This window comes from Balaenoptera musculus, chromosome 18 (genome assembly GCF_009873245.2).
Source record: "Balaenoptera musculus isolate JJ_BM4_2016_0621 chromosome 18, mBalMus1.pri.v3, whole genome shotgun sequence".
Taxonomy (NCBI): domain Eukaryota; kingdom Metazoa; phylum Chordata; class Mammalia; order Artiodactyla; family Balaenopteridae; genus Balaenoptera; species Balaenoptera musculus.
The window spans coordinates 6,584,473-6,605,123 of NC_045802.1; the positions used below are offsets into that span (position 1 = coordinate 6,584,473).

At 43.2% G+C, this 20,651-nt stretch overlaps 1 protein-coding gene across 7 annotated transcripts in view; it reads left to right on the top strand.

Moving 5' to 3' along the window:
• Nucleotides 1-20,651, top strand: part of MTUS2 (microtubule associated scaffold protein 2) — a 489,522-nt gene that overhangs the window by 371,311 nt on the left and 97,560 nt on the right. For all 7 annotated transcript variants that reach the window (XM_036831699.1, XM_036831696.1, XM_036831703.1 and 4 more), the window contains one exon: nt 8,201-8,412. In XM_036831699.1, the coding sequence (XP_036687594.1) occupies nt 8,201-8,412 (212 nt within the window). The remainder of the gene's footprint in view (nt 1-8,200; nt 8,413-20,651) is intronic.

Consider the following 20,651-nt stretch of genomic DNA (forward strand, 5'->3'; position numbering starts at 1 on the left):
AATTCTATTTTTAGTATTTTAAGGAACCTCCATACTGTTCTCCGTAGTGGCTGTATCAGTTTACATTCCCACCAACAGGGCAAGAGGCTTCCCTTTTCTCCACACCCTCTCCAGCATTTGTTGTTTGTAGATTTTCTGATGATGCCCATTCTAACTGGTGTGAGGTGATACCTCATTGTAGTTTTGACTTGCATTTCTCTAATAATTAGTGATGTTGAGCAGCTTTTCATGTGCCTCTTGGACATCTGTATGTCTTCTTTGGAGAAATGTCTGTTTAGGTCTTCTGCCCATTTTTGGATTAGGTTGTTTGTTTTTTTAATATTGAGCTGCATGAACTGTTTATATATTTTGGAGATTAATCCTTTGTCTGTTGATTTGTTTGCAAATATTTTCTCCCATTCTGAGGGTTGTCTTTTCATCTTGTTTATAGTTTCCTTTGCTGTGCAAAAGCTTTTAAGTTTCATTAGGTCCCATTTGTTTATTTTTGTTTTTATATCCATTACTCTAGGAGATGGGTCAAAGAAGATCTTGCTGTGACTTATGTCAAAGAGTGTTCTTCCTATGTTTTCCTCTAAGAGTTTTATAGTGTCCGGTGTTACATTTAGGTCTTTAATCCATTTTGAGTTTATTTTTGTGTTTGGTGTTAGGGAGTGTTCTAATTTCATTCTTTTACATGTAGCTGTCTAGTTTTCCCAGCACCACTTACTGAAGAGGCTGTCTTTTCTCTATTGTATCCTTGCCTCCTTTGTCATAGATTAGGTGACCATAGATTAGACGTGGGTTTATCTCTGGGCTTTCTGTCCTTTTCCATTGATCTATATTTCTGTTTTTGTGCCAGTACCATATTGTCTTGATTACTGTAGCTTTGTAGTATAGTCTGAAGTCAGGGAGTCTGATTCCTCCAGCTCCGTTTCTTTCCCTCAAGACTGCTTTGGCTATTCAGGGTCTTTTGTGTCTCCATACAAATTTTAAGATTTTTTGTTCTAGTTTTATAAAAAATGCCATTGGTAATTTGATAGGGATTGCATTGTATCTGTAGATTGCTTTGGGTAGTATAGTCATTTTCACAATATTGATTCTTCCAATCAAAGAACATGGTATATCTCTCCATCTGTTTGTGTCATCTTTGTTTCCTTTCATTAGTGTCTTATAGTTTTCTGAGTACAGGTCTTTTATCTCCTTAGGTAGGTTTATTCCTAGGTTTGTTATTCTTTTTGTTGCAATGGTGAATGAGATTGTTTCCTTAATTTCTCTTTCTGATCTTTTGTTGTTAGTGTATAGGAATGCAAGAGTTTCTGTGCATTAATTTTGTATCCTGCAACTTTACCAAATTCATTGATTAGCTCTAGTAGTTTTCTGGTGGCATCTTTAGGATTCTCTATGTATAGTATCATGTCATCTGCAAACAGTGACAGTTTTACTTCTTCTTTTCCAATTTGCATTCCTTTTATTTCTTTTTCTTCTCTAGAACTAGAGAAGAACTTCCAAAACTATGTCGAATAATAGTGGTGACAGTGGGCATCCTTGTCTTGTTCCTGATCTTAGAGTGCTTTCAGTTTTTCACCATTGAGAATGATGTTTGCTATGGGTTTGTCGTTCGTATATGGCCTTTATTATGTTGAGGTAGTTTCCCTCTATGTCCACTTTCTGGAGAGTTTTTATCATAAATGGGTATTGAATTTTGTCAAAAGCTTTTTCTGCATCTATTGAGATGATCATATGGTTTTTATCCTTCAATTTGTTAATATGGTGTATCACATTGATTGATTTGCATATATTGAAGAATCCTTGCATCCCAGGGATAAATCCCACTTGATCATGGTGTATGACCCTTTTAATGTGTTGTTGGATTCTGTTTGCTAGTATTTTGTTGAGGATTTTTGCATCTATATTATTCATCAGTGATATTTGTATGTAACTTTATTTTTTTTGTAGTACCTCTTTCTGGTTTTGAAATCAGGGTGATAGTGATCTTGTAGAATGAGTTTGGGAGTTTTCCTTCCTCTGCAATTTTTTGGAAGAGTTTGAGAAGGATGGGTGTTAGCTCTTCTCTAAATGTTTGATAGAATTCACTTGTGAAGCCATCTGGCCCTGGACTTTTGTTTGTTGGAAGATTTTTAATCACAGATTACTTGTGATTGGTTTGTTCATGTTTTCTATTTCTTCCTGGTTCAGTCTTGGAAGGTTATACCTTTCTAAGAATTTGTCCATTTCTTCCAGGTTGTCCATTTTATTGGCATAGTGTTGCTTGTAGTAGTCTCTTATGATGCTTTGTATTTCTGTGGTGTCCATTGTAACTTCTCCTTTTTCATTTCTAATTATATTGATTTGAGTCCTCTCCCTCTTTTTCTTGATGAGTTTGGCAAAAGGTTTATCAGTCTTCTCAAAGAACCAGCTTTTAGTTTTATTGATCTTTGCTATTGTTTTCTTTGTTTCTATTTCATTTATTTCTAATTTGATCTTTATGATTTCTTTCCTTCTACTAACTTTGGGTTTTGTTTGCTCTTCTTTCTCTACTTCCTTTAGGTGTAAGGTTAGATTGTTTATTTGAGATTTTTCTTGTTTCTTGAGGTAGGATTGTATTGCTATAAACTTCCCTCTTAGAACTGCTTTTGCTGCATCCCATAAGTTTTGGATCGTTGTGTTTTCATTGTCATTTGTCTCTAGGTAATTTTTGATTTCCTCTTTGATTTCTTCAGTGATCTCTTGGTTATTTAGTAATGTATTGTTTAGCCTCCACGTGTTTGTGTTTTTTACGTTTTTTTTCCCTGTAATTCATTTCTAATCTCATAGTGTTGTGGTCGGAAAAGATGCTTGATATGATTTCAATTTTCTTAAATTTACCGAGACTTGATTTGTGACCCAAGATGTGATCTATCCTGGAGAATGTTACGTGTGCACTTGAGAAGAAAGTGTAATCAGCTGTTTTCGGATGGAATGTCCTATAAATATCAATTAAATCTATTTGATCTAAGGTGTCATTAAAGCTAGTGTTTCCTTATTAATTTTCTGTCTGGATGATCTGTCCATTGGTGTAAGTGAGGTGTTAAAGTACCCCACTATTATTGTCTTACTGTCGATTTCCTCTTTTATCACTGTTAGCATTTGCCTTATTTATTGAGGTACTCGTGTGTTGGGTGCATATATATTTATAATTGTTATATCTTCTTCTTGGATTGATCCCTTGATCATTATGTAGTGTCCTTCCTTGTCTCTTGTAACATTCTTTATTTTAAACTCGATCTTATCTGATATAAGTATTGCTACTACAGGTTTCTTTTGATTTCCATTTGCATGGAATATCTTTTTCCATCCCCTCACTTTCAGTCTGTATGTGTCCCTAGGTTTGAAGTCGGTCTCTTGTAGACAGCATATATACGGGTCTTGTTTTTGTATCCATTCAGCGAGCCTGTGTCTTCTGGTTGGTGCATTTAATCCATTCACATTTAAGGTGATTATTGATATGTATGTTCCTATTACCATTTTCTTAATTGTTTTGTGTTTGTTTTTGTAGGTCCTTTTCTTCTCTTGTGTTTCCCACTTAGAGAAGTTCCTTTAGCATTTGTTGTAAAGCTGGTTTGGTGGTGCTGAATCCTCTTAGCTTTTGCCTGTCTGTAAAGCTTTTGATTTCTCCGTCGAATCTGAATGAGATCCTTGCCGGGTAGAGTAATCTTGGTTGTAGGTTCTTCCCTTTCAGCAGTTTAAATATATCGTGCCACTCCCTTCTGACTTGTAGAGTTTCTACTGAGAAATCAGCTGTTAACTGTATGAGAGTTCCCTTGTATGTTATTTTTCGTTTTTCCCTTGTTGCTTTTAATAATTTTTCTTTGTCTTTAATTTTTGTCAGTTTGATTACTGTGTGTCTCGGTGTGTTTCTGCTTGGGTTTATCCTGCCTGGGACTCTCTGCGCTTCTGGACTTAGGTGGCTATTTCCTTTCCTGTGTTAGGGAAGTTTTCGACTATAATCTCTTCAAATATTTTCTCGGGTCCTTTCTCTCTCTCTTTTCCTTCTGGGACCCCTATAATGCAAATGTTGTTGCGTTTAATGTTGTCCAGAGGTCTCTTAGGCTGTCTTCATTTCTTTTCATTTTTTTTCCTTTATTTTGTTCCTGTGGCAGTGAATTCCATCATTCTCTCTTCCGAGTCACTTATCCATTCTTCTGCCTTAGTTATTCTGCTATTGATTCCTTCTAGTGTGTTTTTCATTTCAGTTATTGTATTGTTCATCTCTGCCTATTTTTTCTTTAATTCTTCTAGGTCTCTGTTAAACATTTCTTGCATCTTCTCAATCTTTGCCTCCGTTCTTTTTCCGAGGTCCTGAGTCATCTTCACTATCACAATTCTGAATTCTTTTTCTGGAAAGTTGCCTATCTCCACTTCATTTAGTTGTTTTTCTGGGATTTTATCTTGTTCCTTCATCTGGTACATAGTCCTCTGTCTTTTCATCTTGTCTATCTTTCTGTGAATGTGGTTTTCATTCCACAGGCTGCAGGATTGTAGTTCTTCTTGCTTCTGCTGTCTGCCCTCTGGTGGATGAGGCTATCTCAATTTCCTAGTTTAACTGGATGGAAATCAGAATATTTTAAGCAACCAGAGTTTTGATTTTTTTTTTGGAAAGAGACTAAACACACGTAACTTGACTCTACCTGGCTGCAGACAGAGGTCAGTGGCATGTCTGCCTGCTTTGAACCTTTGACCTCCCCAGAAGCAATATAAATACCGCAAAGAACAGGGAAGGAGGTAATAAAATCTTCCAGTGCATGGAAATGTCCTCAGGGGATGTGGCATGGCCCTCATTTGAAGCGTGTATGGTGGCTTTTCCGGAGAAGTTTGGGTGTAAGAGGTCAGAAGTGGGTCACCATCATCACATTCGTTCCAGTGCCGACCATGTGCTCCCTGAGCTCCCTGTGATCACTGGCTCAGAACTTTTCTGTCCCGTGTTCCCATTTACCCTTTACTTCCTAAGCAGGTTTGTATTTAAGCTTCATCATGTGCTGGCTTTTAAGAAAAGACAGCAGAAGGAAGCAAAATCCTTTTTAATTTTTAATGAACCAGGTGAAGCTGGCTGTGTGTCATTCATCTTCTTTCAACATAAGCTCTCTGTCCCCAGGACGGTGGGTGAGGCTATGAGGCCATCCTTCCATACCATCCTGGGGATGGTCTGACATATGGGCAGACAGGAAAGTGAGTGACAGAACGATACTTCAGGGAATAACTGTAGACATATTTGACAAAATCCACAGCACAAGAAAAGAATGCTGTTTTTAGTGAGGATCAGAGCTATGCTGCTGACAGTCAAATGATTATTAGTCATAGGCAGAGTTATATTTGATATATTGGGTTGGCCAAAAAGTTCGTTTGGGTTTTTCTGTAACATCTTACAGAAAAATCCAAATGAACTTTTTGGCCAACCCAATATTTAAAAAGATGGCAGTACCCTTTTCAACTAAAAGCAATAGAGGACTTCACATGCAACCTTGTTTCTCCACGTTTCCTTCCAATAGTCTTAGCACTGAGGCCTGAGTGTTGGTCTGTGCTGTGAAGCGCAGCCAACCTGGAGTCCCACGTAAGGACTGGTTTCATCAGGTGGTTTGGTGTCACAGTACGGCTAAACATTTGCTTGATACGTTCATACCAAAAGCTGATGTTCTCAGGGGAGCCAATGTCCTGGCTCAGAACGTCGGTTTGGTGGCCCCAGGGCTAGAAATGTGGACTGAGTATACCGGTGTTCAGTAGAACCCTTGAATATTGAGTGTGTGAATAAAACCACTTTAATAACAACACCAATATCAAAGTAAACACCAAGAATAGGATTTCACCAAATCCTTTCATATCGGCTGTTTACAATATAATTGCTAACCTAAAAATAATGATGATGATGGTAATAATAATAATAACAGAGGATAAATCTGACAGCCAAAAACACAGGACAACATGAGCATTTACTAATATCCACAAGTTCAGAGTTAACTCTATATGCTATAGATTGCAATTAGCTTTAATTGACTGAGCTGGAAGTATGTTTTATTATTTCTTTAGATTTCTAAAAGAAGTGCCTTGTATTGTAATGGTGTCAGGCACCTGGTACCTCAACACATTAGAAAACACTGGAGTGTTTTAAAAAATCACCAGCCGCAGCAATAAAATGGCAAACGGTAATCCTGAAGAAAATCTGCCTTGGGTCTTAGACTGTGTCTTAGAATTTAATGCAGGCAGTAAAATTTCTCACATTTTGTCAGTAGTTATTTTTCTTTTGTTTTCAGTATTGAGAATGTTGGGATTAAGTATATATTAAGATTGATTTGCCTTCTGGAATGTTGTATACTCTTATGCCATCAAGACAGTTTAAAGAAGCAATAATTTCACATTCTACTATTCCATTAAGCCATACTAGTTGAAGATATGTCATATGTGAGGTCGCATTCCAGTCTCTGATGAATTCCTTTTTTTAATAATTAATTGATTGATTGATTAATTAATTAATTTTTGGCTGCGATGGGTCCTCGTTGCTGCGCGCAGGCTTTCTCTAGTTGTGGTGAGCGGGTCTACTCTTCGTTGCGGTGTGCGGGCTTCTCATTGCGGTGGCTTCTCTTGTTGCGGAGCACGGGCTCTAGGCACACGGGCTTCAGTAGTTGCAGCACGCGGGCTTCAGTAGTTGTGGCTCGTGGGCTCTAGAGCGCAGGCTCAGTAGTTGTGGCGCACAGACTTAGTTGCTCCGCAGCATGTGGGATCTTCCCGGACCAGGACTCGAACCCGTGTCCCCTGCATTGGCAGGCAGACTCCTAACCACTGCGCCACCAGGGAAGCCCTCTGATGATTTCTTAGAAGGAGGAAGATTTGATTAAAAGTAGCATGGTTACCATTAAATTAACAATCAGAAGTATTTAGATCAATTAACCATCTTTTCCCCTTAAAAGATGAGGCCATTATGTGTTCTCAGGCCCGTGACTCTGCTGCGACTCAAGGTATCAGGTACTGAAGAGGCCACTGCTTTCTGATTTGTTCTGTATGTTACTCCCTGATGTTTTGGAGGCAGAGCGGGGAGACGAAAGAACGGTGGAAACACTAAAGTTTATTCATGATTGTGTGGTCAGTGTCCCTGTCATGTCCTCTAGGACGTGATCTGTTGGAGCCAAGGAAAGAATATTCTAGGGAACATAAGTCCACTGGCCACCGCAGGGGCTGTCTGTGGGTGTCAGGTCTCTCTGAGCCTCATGCTAGGACAGCCGATCCAAGGAAGACTCTTGCTTACCCGAGGGTCTGGGACCGTGATGCAGTGCTTGTCTCTGAGCTCTTTCCTGGGCCTTTACACCTTAATGCTTCAGCCTAATAATCTCCTTAAAGCCTCCCCAACCCCAGGCGGAATTTCTGGTTCTTTCCTCTGTGCACCTCCTCAACACACACCCCTAACATTTTGCCCAGCAGGAACCAGATCTCAGAGGCTTTGTGGGCCATGTAAGGAACGAGCACTTTCTTCTTACTGCAACGGAGCGTAAGGAGTGGAGGGAGGGGTCCACGCAGGCCGTGGGCTCTTTTCTGTTTATAAAGATCATTCTGGCTGCTGTGCAGTGAAAGATGAGAAAAAGCAGGGCTCCCGTTAGAAGGTGAGAGGTTATGGTGGCTGGGACTGGACCTTCAGCCGCGGAGGTGGTGTGAATGCTCACATGGAGGGCATGCGTGCTGTAGGAATTTAAAGTCAGAAATCCCTGCAGCAGAGGTCATCAGACATGTGACTTGAACCTGACATTAAAGAAAGGGTCGAGGGGAGGGAAGGGCTTGTAGGCATTACTCCCCGATGCCTGGTGAAAGAGTTGCTAGGTGTTAACTCTGACTTCGACCTGGATTGACTGATCGATTTCCCATTAGACATTTTCAAAGAGGAATCCCCTTGAAGAAAACAAAAACAAACACAAAAACCACAACTGCTCCAATCTCTCTAAGCAGACCTAGAAGAAATGCAGGCAGCTAGAAGGAATTGGGCCATTTTGTCTGTTACTCTTTTTTTCCAAGCATGAAACCTTGCACTTCAGACCACATCAGCAGAGCAATATTTAAAGTCCCTGTTTTTCATTTTTAACACCTAAAATGACAAATGATGGGCAGTTCCTTCTCAGCTACCTGATGGACTCCTTCCGTCATAAGGAGCGGTTGTCACATTCGGGCTGAATGTTTTCTCACAGGTGACTGTTTTTCTTTCTAGGATACCCCAAGCAGAGGCCCACGGCCCCCCGCAACGGGGTCTCCCCCAAGCCGGACCTGCAGGCCCGAGAGGCCGAGCGGCAGCTGGTGCAGCGGCTGAAGGAGAGGTGCGACCAGCAGACGCGGCAGCTGGGCCTCGTGCAGGCGGAGCTGAGACGGGCCGTCCGGGGCTTCGAGGCGCTCGCCGTGTCCACTCAGCTCTTCTTTGGGAAGGTGAGTCCACACCCGGTGAATGTTGAAGGGCTTTCGGTTTGCGGGGAGGACGGCGGTGGTGATGGTTGTTTGCGTGTGTGTTTCAGTTCGAGTTTGGGGTTAGGGACCAGTTTGATTTGCAGGTCACACGACATCTCCGCCAGCATCGTGTAATGTTTTGGGTGCCAAGTTTAGACTTGAGCGTGGAAGACATTAGTCTGGGAAGAAGGATTCATAACCTGCACTGCAAAAGGGAAAATTATGTAAAAAAGAAGGGAAAGGGTATAAATGAACGTTTTGAAGGTGAGGTCCTGGAAGAGAATGGAGCTTGTGCTTGTTTGCATTTTAGCCCCGAGACGGCCAGGGTCTGAAATGTCTACACCTTTCAGTACAGAGGGAGCCAGAGCGGCGCCACTTTGGCTGTCGAGGGGACCTGGCAGGTGCCGGGCTGGGGCCTCTTCTCGGGGCCACGCTCACAATGCGCGTGGGGCAGCATGGGGTAGGGGCGTCCTCCCTGCGCCCTCGGTTCTTCTGACAATGCAGAGAGGCTTGGTTTCCTCAGCCTGAGTGTCCAGAGGCTCCTGGGCCACCCGGACTCCGAGTCTGTTACCAGCCATGGTGTAGTTTGACTTTCCTGCCTGTGAATGTGAAAGGGCGGTGGTGGGAGCGCGGGTCTGTCTGACTTTGTGCGTTCGTGCTCCACCCTGAGGTGGCCAAGGCCTGTTTGGGGGGGAACCTGAACATTTACCTTTGAGGTTTAAACATTACAAGTTAGCACATCAGTAACCCGTAAGGCATTCGTTTCATGTATGGACCTTCCGGGATCTGTAAATGAAAGTAAGAATGCTATATAAATGCCCCCCAACTAAGAAAATGAACTAACTAAATCTCTAACTAATTTAAAGAAGAAAATCAGTAGAATATTAACCAGCACCACGTCCACTGGTTTTCTTTATTATCTGTACCATGAAGTGTGGAGGGCTCTCTGACCTTTGATGATAGCCTGCAACCTCTCTTGCCCTACAATGTAGAAGCCTGAGCTGTCCTGTTCTGTTGTTGTTTCCTTTTATGCTTAAAGCTTTTGGCCCAAAGAGCTAATTACTAAGTTATTGTTGTGATGAAAGACAAGACAAACAGGTTTCAGCTTTATCAATAGTTTCTGCCTCTTCACTGATCAAAATGTTAACACCAGCAGTAAATGGCCAATTTGAATTTTATGTCTTCCCTTCCGGTCTAGTACCATTGGGGTCAGCCTGAAAGAGCTGCAGTTGCTGCATTCTCACCCCTGTAAGAATTAAAGTTACAAACACATTTTTGAGGTGCCAAAGGGGCCAGACTTGCCATGGTAAATATTGAGCATTTTTCTTATTAGACAAAGAGTGACGTGTTTTCCGTTCTTCAGCTGGTTGTGTATTTTCCACTGATTGTGAAGTCTTTAATAAAGAGAGGAAAGCAGCGTTGTGCATTGCAGTTCAGTGATAACATTTACTTTGTAACTCTGCCCGCTCTGGGATTGCGCCTTCCATGCGTCATCCAGTTTCAGAGCAAATCCTTGATAAGGGTTTCGTGTGGATAGATACGCCAGCAGACATCGAATTAACACATTGGTAACATGCGCTGTGTTTTCAAGTTGGAACTTTTGGACACCATTTATGGCATCATGGCAGAGAAGAGAGTTCCTGTGTTGAATAAGGGTCGGTTCCCTGTAGTGATGCATTTCTAGGCCCCAGGAAAATTCCTGTTGGCCCATGGACCACGAGTTTTATTTCTCTGCAGCATACACATGGCTCTTCAAGCAGAGACCCTAAAGGGCAGGTGATTTGTAGCCATCTCCATCAGACCCCCCTACCGGCTGGAGCCGCACTCGGCATGACATTTCAGCAAGATGGATGGTGGGCATGAATTTCATTTTCTTTTCAGTAAATCACAACCAGCAACTCCAGACAGGCCTCCCCAATGACCATGGCATTTCACCTCCCACACAATGAGTTCTTTTTTCCGTCCTTCTGATCTCAACTCTTTCTCCAGAGAAACCTCAGAAGAAAAAAATGGACATTTTTCAAGTCTGTAGTTGAACGTAAGTGGCTTCCACTCAGGCTGGCATGTGTTCTACATGGTTTAAGATGCTTGATTTGAGAGTTTGCCAGGAATGCCGGACTAGACCAGGGGGTGTGACCAGAGTGGAGCACCTGGGGAAGTGGAGGCCAGGCAACCTGGGAATTCTGATGATGGAGCCCCTACTACAAGGGCTCATGATCCTGAGACGCTCTCATGACCCGTGTCCCTCTTGGGGGAAGCCAATGCATTATTATTATTATTATTATTATTATTATTATTATTATTATTATTATATATGGGGCATTGGTCACAGCCCAGCATGCCAGCTGTGCAGGGCGTGACCTCCAGAGCCAGCCTGAAAAAGCAGTATCTCTGCTCTTCTGCTTAGAAGACGCTGCTGGAACTCTACACCTGTATCTTTTCTACGCTGTAGCATATTCGTCTGCAGAGCAGGCGTAGTGGAGAGCGGGGGCCGTGCCAGCAAGGAGCCGGTCCCACCTGCATCTTGCATGAGACCTTGAGCGAGTTGCGGCCCCGCTTTGAGTCTTGACATCATCACCAACGGGAATACATCCTTGCTCCCCTCGGCTTCCCGCTGCAGAATCACCTCTGACCAGTCGTCTTTGACTCGCAGTTTCCTCAGTTTCAAATAGGTTTGATAATAACTCTTTACAAGGTTATTGTGAGAATGGAGTGAATTAATGGGCGAAGGTACTTTGAACAAATATTCAATAGAACATTCTTTTTGAGGACAAGGAAAATGTGACAAATATTTTACTCTCCAGCGGGATGAATAAGACATATGTGAGGAATGTAAAGCTAAAACACAGACCAAACCCCTCTTATTTCATTATATATATATATAAAGGATATGGCTTGGGGTGTACTTTAAGAATAGAAATAATCTCCTAGTCCAGCTATTCAGCTGCTGCTGCTATATATTTTTTCCAGAATGTGCTGATGCTATTAAGTATGGGAAAGTCACTAGAAAAAGGAATTAGGAGCCTGGATAGGGGTCTTTCATTTCTGCCCCCTGCTTCACAGCTCCTGGCAGCGCGGCTGTGAAAGTTGTCAGCTGTGGTACAGCCTGAGCCCAGCGTCCAGGGATGCTGAGATGCCACATTTAGGTGCCAACACCCACCTCACGCTTGTGCTCGTTCCAGGCAGCTCTATTCCCCCCAACAAGGCACGGTCCTCACCACAGGCCAGACAGCTCTGCTGAAATCCGTGGTCCCAGACCTCTGGGGGTGGGGCTGTACTAATAAGTGTGACTCTCAGGGACTCTCACTTCTCAGGGTCAAGTTGAAAGACTTTTATCTTTTGCTGCTTGGTTCCCGGGAACGCTACTCTTGAGCAGCCCCTGGCGGCTAATCCAGGAGATGGTCCTGTATTAAGTGGTGTGCCTCGCCCTGTAGCATCAAGTTTTACACAGCTTACATCTGAGGGTGTATATTTATTTTCGTTTTAGTTTTAATCAGATTTATGATATTCAATATTTTTTCATATTGGTTTGTGTCATTTTTATCATTAACTTTATGAATGTGATAGACGATGGTTTTTAACTATTTTTCATTTATTATTAAATAGTTTAGGCATACAAGGCATGAAAATTGATGTCAAGCATTTGTGTACTTTCTAAGCTTAATCAAAATTAATAATGCAGCAGCCTCCTTCTCCCGAAAGTGTATATATATGAATGTATATTTCTTTCTTTTACTCTTTGACTTTTTATCACAAAAATATATTGCATAAGTGTGGAGAAGTGTGGAAAGAATAACAACACCCAAATACTCATCATTTAAGTTTAATACTTAATGACATGTTTCCATATTAACTTTATCTATGTTTTTTTTAATATTTACTTATTTATTTCTTCATTTGGTTGTGCTGGGTCTTAGTTGCGGCAGGCAGGCTACTTAATTGCGTCCCGCCAGCTCTTTAGTTGTGGCTTTCCAGCTCCTTAGTTGTGGCTTGTGAACTCTTAGTTGTGGCATGCATGTGGGATCTAGTTCCCTGACCAGGGATCAGACCCGGGCCCGCTGCCCTGGGAGCACAGAGTCTTAACCACTGTGCCACCAGGAAAGTCCCATTTGATCTATGTTTTTGTTGTTAGTTAGGGATACATATTTTTAAATATAGTTCATATACTTAACTTTTCATCTTTAATTCACTTATGTTAGTAGATTTTTATCAACCCTGCCCCGACCATATGAAAGGTTCTGTGAAGGGTTCAAAAAAGTAGAAGGCAAAGCACCTTAATAACAATATCACTCCTGTTTATTGACCATCTCCTATGTCCTAGACACTTTACATATAGTATTTTAACCCACCCTGGTGTTAAAATAATGGTGGACATTATTCTCATGTGACAATTGAGGAGACTGAGGCTCAGGCAGGCCATGTAGCCTTCCAAAGACAACAGAATTAGAAAGCGATGGAGCCACGATACAAATGCAGGTCAGCCCGTATGCACCCCATATTTTTCCCACAATATTGTGGTTCTTTCTCTCCCTCTCCACCCAGCCCTCAAGGTTTTGATGTAGTGAAGGGGGAAGAACATAACGGGGAAAAACAAAATGTGGAACAATAATCTCAAAGTTAAACACATGTAGAGGATGCTAAGAGAAAATGATCTGAGGTAAGAGTCAACCTGAAGCCACAAACAAAAGTGGTGTATGTTCTGGTAGAAGCCCAGCCCTGTGAGTGGGAAGGGGCGGCCTGGGAAGGAGAATGGCAGGAGCCGGGGCGGAGAGCTGGGTGGGATTATTGTGAGTAACAGGAGGGCGAGAGTGTGTACGGGCAGAGGACGGGCCAACCTTGTTGTCTGCAGAGTGGTGGCCCCTCCCTATCTTTAAGCCCAGGGTGGATTAGTTAATGATTTGTGGATGGAGATCCAGGGACTCGGAACTGTTTTTGGAAGTGCGAAGTTTCCTCTATAACAGACGGCAGCTCCTCTTGGCGAAGGTGGCCCAGATTCACCTTCCCTGCCCCATAGCTGGGTGCTTCCATCCGAGCAGGCTGTGTAGAATCCTTTCGGAAAATAAACGCAGGCTTGCTTGCTTTTGCCGTTTAATACATCTGCGTGGGTCATCAGGGTGAAAGTCTGCCCTAGGGCCCCGAAGCAGTAGACGAGCTGTGGTGTCCAGCTGCCAAGGGGGTTCATGTGTCAGGACACTTTCCCACCGAGGGGAGCCTCAGGGCAGTGATTACACCTGATCAAAACTGAAAACCGGGGGGCTTCCCTGGTGGCACAGTGGTTAAGAATCCCCCTGCCAATGCAGGGGGCACAGGTTCGAGCCCTGGTCTGGGAAGATCCCACATGCCGCGGAGCAACTAAGCCCGTGCGCCACAACTACGTGGCATGAGCCTGCACTCTAGAGCCTGTGAACCACAACTATTGCAGCCCGCTCGCCTAGAGCCTGTGCTCCGCAACAAGGGAAGCCACTGCAATGAGAAGCCTGCGTACCGCAGCGAAGAGTAGCCCCCCGCTCACCACAACTAGAGAAAGCCTGCACACGGTAATGAAGACCCAATGCAGCCAAAAAAAAAAAAAAAAACCTGAAAACTGTATGCTCTCTGTTGCTCCCTAAATCCTAAAAATGTCCATTTAAATATAGTATTTTGTGCTTCTCCCCCTTATAAACAGTGCCCTGTGATTATCTTTTCTTCCTTAATTTTACCTTGAATAACTAAAGCCTTAGAGAAAAAGTGAGCACCTAGGTTGGCATTTCTGACAGTTCAGCATATGACCTGATGGGAATGTTGATGAAATAGTAAATTGGCTATTCCAACGATTGTTGTTCTAAAAGAACGTTTGTGTCCCAAAAGTCAGTGTGACCACGGTCCTTTGCTGGGAGAACCATGAGTGTTAGCTCTTACCCTTAGGACTTGAGCTTAAGGAAATGCTTAGCCTAACCCCCAAATATCAAGATATTCCCAATGTCAAGGCTTAGAACACCCCCTCCCCGCCCCAGCTATGCCAAGCAGCTCTTTGAAGTAATAAGAATCCCTGGCCTGGGGTGTCAGTTATGGAAGCCATCATGGTAGGTAAAAAATAAAACTCTAAATTGTGAAGTCTTCTCAGCTTTTATGGAAGATCCCCAAGACTGGGGCCTGATAAGACCCAAATTCACTGATGATAAAGTAAATTTCATAATAAGGTGATAAGAATAGATACTCGACTAAGGTAGAGACTAATTGCCCCAATTCGGTTCATTTCTCTTATGCTTTGTCATAAATGGTTTCTTTTTTTGATTAACTGATGCTCCTTTTGAATACAGATGGACGTATGGGAGAGGAAAGATGAGTTTCATCTGCTCCTCTCAAAAGGAGGTCTGCACTTGGCTAAAAGTGGTCTGTAGTGAAAGTGCATGCCTTGGAAATACTCTAAGATGCAGAACTGGGTGTCACGTTCCCCCAGGCCAGGGAGGCAGCAGAGGGCAGTGGGAGTGGCACACTGAGGCCACCCCCCCCCAGCCTATGTGGACCCAGGCCCTCTAACAGATACCCAAGTCTCTACTTAAATGTCACTGGAAATTTATTTTAAAATAAATTAAATGCTGTAACTGCCCTCCAAGTAAGAAGAAGTGGAAGGAATGATAACTTTAAAAAAATAATTACTGCCTAAGGAGATAGGAGATATGGTTGCCTCAATTCCAGAACCTCTTTGAGATGATGAGTTTGTTGACTTCCTAGACCTCAAGTTTTTCTATGAAATGGTGTGACTGAAGGTCCAGCTTCAGGGACAAGACTAGAGTAGAGGGGCGCTCATGCTCCAGGGCCTGGGATGTAATTCCGTTTCCTCAAACTCTGTGAGGCAGTGCTGTAACTGAAATGCCAGGAAATGCTCAGCTCAGCGTATGCTTGTTCCTTGGCTTAGACACTTTAAGCATATCTGCTGTGTGACCATCACCGTTCAGAAAACACGTTAGAGTTTTCTCTTTGGGAAAAATCACTGTCAAGTAACAAACTTCTGTGGGACGTTTAAAACGGGAGTGAATTTCTAAGGATATTATTGTCTCCTATAACTTCTCAGGGATACTGCCAGCGCAAAGAGACAGGGAGAGAGAGCTGTGGGCTTGCTGTCTAATGAGGCCAAGCTCTCCCCTTCCCCGATTTGGGCGTCTGTTTCTGGAAGATGCAGGTGAAGCGGTGACTTGTGCTATGCCTTCCATCTGGGGGAGGACCGGGAGTGTGGTCCGTTTGTGCAAGGACCTTCGTTGCCTGAGCGAGTTACACCGAGAGCCTCCTCTTTACTACACACGCACTGTTTGGGTTATCTCTTGACTCCAGAGACACGTCAGTGTGTACCTTACCCATTCAGAGAGGACGGATGCTCGTGGACCGGCCCTTGAGAGGAAGTAAGGTTTCTGTAGGCAGAGGTGGAGGGAACCAGCGCGGGTGGCGGGCAGCGCAGCCCTGGGACAGGGCAGGCTGGTTTTGCGGAGAGTGAAGAGTCTGATTTGCCTAAAGCTTGGAGCCTGGGACTGTCAGTACCAGAAATGAGGTGGAAGGGTTTGGGGACTTAAATAGCAAAGTAAAGGGGGTGGGGTGGGAAGTGGGATGAATTGGGAGATTGGGATTCACCTATATACACTACTATGTATAAAATACATAATTAATAAGAACCTGCTGTATAGCACAGGGAACTCCACTTCGCTGTACAGTAGAAACTAACACAACATTGTAAAACAACTATACCCCAATTAAAAAAAAAAAAAAAAAGCAAAGTAAAGAGAGGCTCAATATGAGACAGTCAGGAGGCACTGAGAGTTCTGGACAGAGTACTGAAGTGTTTGAAGCTGCATTTCAGGAGGATTAATATGGTAGCGAGGTATGAGATGGATGGTAGAAAGAAAACTCCAGGCAGAGAAAACACTTAGGAAGCTCTCCTGGTAGTAATAATAATCCAGGCAAGGGGTGAGAGGAGTGGGGAGGAGGGTCTGTTGCAAAGCAGAGGGCAGATACAGGACCCCAGCACCCGGGCTGTGAGCCAATTAGGGGGCTCATTAGGGTTTAACAGGTCCAAGAGGCTCCAGGTGATAAGTGGTAAACCTTCCCCATCCCCACCCCAGCAGCTCCCAAACAGAAGTCACAAAACTAGGGAATGTTAAGTTCACTTAGGATTTGTGTGTTTATAGTTCAGAGATATTTAAAGAGGTCACAGGTTCTCTTTTTAACTATTTTCTCTGAAACTGCACACTTTGTGCATCCGTGAACCCTCAAGGTCCAGGACCAACGGACTTGTAGGGATGGACATTTTTCCTCCAAAAGTAAACTTTTATTCAAATATCACCTGTCCCTTTGGAATTCAGGAGAAATTGTTGAGAATCCCATCCCACATTCCAGGAGTATCCTCCCTATCTCCCATCCTCTCAGGAATTTCAGGTGGGATGAGCTTATTTTTTTATAGTTACCTGTGGCTCTGAATTTCTGCTTCTCTTAAATTAGCTCAGCTTGTGGGTTCCTGCCATCCCACATGCAGCGTCCCTGCCTACCTGGTGTGGCTCCCCTTTGTTGGTTTCCAAGATTCTTCGTGCTTTGTGATGCTGGGAGCTCCATTAGGGAGTTAAACATGGGTTTAGATGTCAGGGGAGGAAAAAGGAAGCTGTAGAAAAGTAGACTTGAGAGACATTTGTATAGAAGTGACATTATAGAGGGCTGAGATTGACAGGAGCATGTGTACAGAAGAGGAAGGCAGACACAGGACAGCCCCTCAGCCCGAGGAGGAGGAGCAGGAAAGAAAGGAAACGCAGGAGATGGTGAGAAAGGTTGTTGAAAACAGGAGAAGTCCCACCTCAAAGAAGCCAAATGAGGGAGGAGTTTCTGTAGGTTGGAGTGATTTGTAATACCAGGTACCAGACAGTGGATGAAAATGACACAGAATGAGGAAATATCCCAGAGTTTGGCACTCCCACAGGAGTATCTGTGAACAGGTCAGGACGACCAGATTCTCCTGGTTCCTTGACAACCAAATGGTTTAGCAAGTTTGGCCTCTGTCAGCCCGCGGTGAACGTTTCCCTGTGAGAAGTGGCAATGGTGACATCTACAGGGCATTGGCTGGAAATGAAATCTGTGCCCCCAGAAGAGTGCTTGCCAAATATTACCTTAAATTCCAGGGCGTTTTACAAAAAGCAGGTGCCACTCTCCACCCCTTGTTCACTAAAGTGCGAACTGCAGACCTGCCTGTTCCACAGACATAATTGAAATTAGGTTTGATATTAAAATCACACAACTGCTTTCATTTTTCATTTTATTCCTGACAATCAAAGTACTAAGCAAGAATAAGATTGATGTCACACACTGCAAGCAGTTTCCCTATGAGATAATTCATAAAAGCAGTTATATATTGCACAAACCTGAGAGTCAAACAATCTGTATCTGTAATTCAGTCCCTGGACAACGTGAAGGCCCATGACATCTGCTTTACCAGGAACAGAGGAAGAAACATTTAAAATTCAAATGTACTGAGACTCTGTGACATGGCAGTACTCTCTTGAAAACAGAGACAACATGAGAACTGTGCTGACAAAATAAATAGGAAGTGATATCATTTCTCAAACTTTTCTGCAATAGTATTTCCCCATTATTTTTTCAGTTTGAAAGAAATGCAGGGCCAGAATTCTATATCTATTTAACAGGCATAAAGGAGGCCAAAGAAGAGGGGAAAAAAGAAACGAAGAATAAATGCAATGATTAGAAAACTTACAAAGATATTAATCCAACTAGAACAATAATCACATTAAATGTGAGTGGTCTAAACACACTAATTAAAAGACAGAGATAGAAAGGATTTTTTTTTAACCCAACTATATATTGTCCACAAGAAACCCGATTTAAATGTAAAGACTCTCCTGCATACCTGAAACTAGCACAACATTGTAAATCAACTATACTCCAATTTTAAAAATAAAAGAAAAATAAATAAATATAAAGATGCTCACAAAAGTAAAGGGATGGAGAAAGATATACCATGCTAACTCTAATCCAAAGAAAGTTGGAGTAGCAATATTAATTTCAGACAAAGCAGACTTTGGAACAAAGCGGATCATCAGAGATAAAGAGGACACTGCATTATGCATAAAGGGGTCAGTTCTCCAAAAGACATAAAAGCATGAAGGTAGTTATTGATATTTTAGGCTGACTCTGTTTGGATCCAGTGACTTCACATTCAGGTAATGCTCAGTTGTTGCAGACCCGAGAACCTTGTTGCTTTAATCTCACAAATCTGCTGAAAAATCTCCAGGATTTGGGGGGAAGATAGTTGTAAATGCCTGATGTGTCCTGGGCACTGCTCTGACCTTTATATTTTTTTATGTACATTATCTCATTTAACCCTCACATTAAACTTTTGAGGCAGTTGCTTTGATGCCCATTTTGTAGATTACTCAGGTTGCTTTGATCAATAATATTTTGCTTATTATTTCAATCATCAACTATTTAACAAGCACCTGCTAATCTCAGAATAATAAAATAAATAATATTTTCTTGAAGGTGTTCCTCAAGAAAATCCCAGTCAAATATCCCACCTAATAGTTGCAAAGCACCTCATTTGATCCTCTCAGCATGGCCAAAAGACACAGGAGAGCTCTTAGTACCCACATTTTCCAGATAAAGAGACAGAGGAAGAGAAGTTGTTCCTGGCCTGAGGTCTGGCGGCCAGTAAGCAGCAGAATCAACACATCATGCAGGCTGCGTGCCTCCAAGTCTGGTGTTCCTTTCACTCTTCTGACTGTGGTATTTTATTGACAAAGGCATGAAACTGATTTTCGGCGGTCAGGATGATGAAGAGGGGAGTTTCACCATCAGCTCTGTAGCTGGATGAAGCCACGTGGAACGTTTCTTGCAGCCCTTACCTCTGACCAGGGCTGCATGGAAAGTGACAGTTCCCCAAAATGCCACCAGGGTATTAACACATGACCTTCTCTCAGGCAGCAGTGAGGGTGTTTCTGCTTTGATCCTTATCCCTGTGTTAGTCTAGCAGCACCAGCAGATCAAAATCTCTGTGCAAAATAGCATCTTGACCTTATGCTGAGATGTCACACTTTGGTGACAACCAATGGGGAACAGTGTTCAGTGGCTGCAGTGAAAAGCCGCGCTCTCCATTCAATAATTTGATGCCATGTGTGAAGGAGGACTAGTACCTTATTGGTTTTTTATTGCCCTAAATGATCAAATCCTAGGTAACCAGTGTAGCTATGTGAGGTTGGCCAGGAGCTCAGACCTCTGCCCCACTCCTGGGGACAAATGCCCATCCATGGACGATGGCCCCCTGTGCCCAGGACGAGCCATGAAACACATTCAGGTGGCTGCTGAGCAAGAAACACATGATGCTGTGCTTCCCACCAAAAGTAACGGCCTGAGCAATTTTTCAGACCTGAGATACTCAGAATGTTTTCTTCTCTGTGGATAGGTTTTTCTTTTTTTTAGATCTTAATGTTTGCTATTGGCAATGAGCACCTCCTCAGAATGACCATTTCTGATGTGAAGACCCAACACACAAACTGAGCAAGTGATCCCCAAGATGCCAGTTGAGTCCTGGTTCCAGGTGAAATGAAGGAAGTACACTCCATGTTGTCTCTCCCACCAAATGCAGCTGTACAGCCGGCCCAGAATGCATGGAGTAGCTACTTGAGAATGCTAAAAAGTAATACGTAGCAGGCAGACAGGGAAGAAGACCGGAATTTGAAGCATCGCAGAACTGATGGTGAATTTACAAGGGTTTCTCTCCAGTATTCCTCGGCCTGAATTCAGTGCAGCTTGAAACCTGGAAGTGGACACTTGGATGTGGGCAGAGGGGTCTCCAGGAGAAGCCCTCTGTTTCTGGCTACAGGAGTGGGAAAGGGAACTCCTAGCACTCAGAGAGAGCTAAGTAAATCTTTTTTCTTTTCTCCATTTTCTCATACCCCAACCCACAAGCACCCTTGTGGTCATGACAGCAGTAGTGATGGCAGGAGCAACCTGCCAAACCGTGAGAGAAGGGAACGTTCCTCTCCACTGGAAGGAGCTGTGTCCCAAGAGGGTGAGGCAAACCCCACTGCTTTTATTCTCTGGGGTTTTTTTGCAATTTAGCCACAAAGTGCACAGCAGAGTGGGGCAACTAATGTCCCAGCTTTCTGGCTGGAGGACTAGAAAGAGGAGCCCCAGGGAACTGGAACAGATGGTGGAGATTGGGGAGAGGGGGGAACTTGGGAAAGTGACCC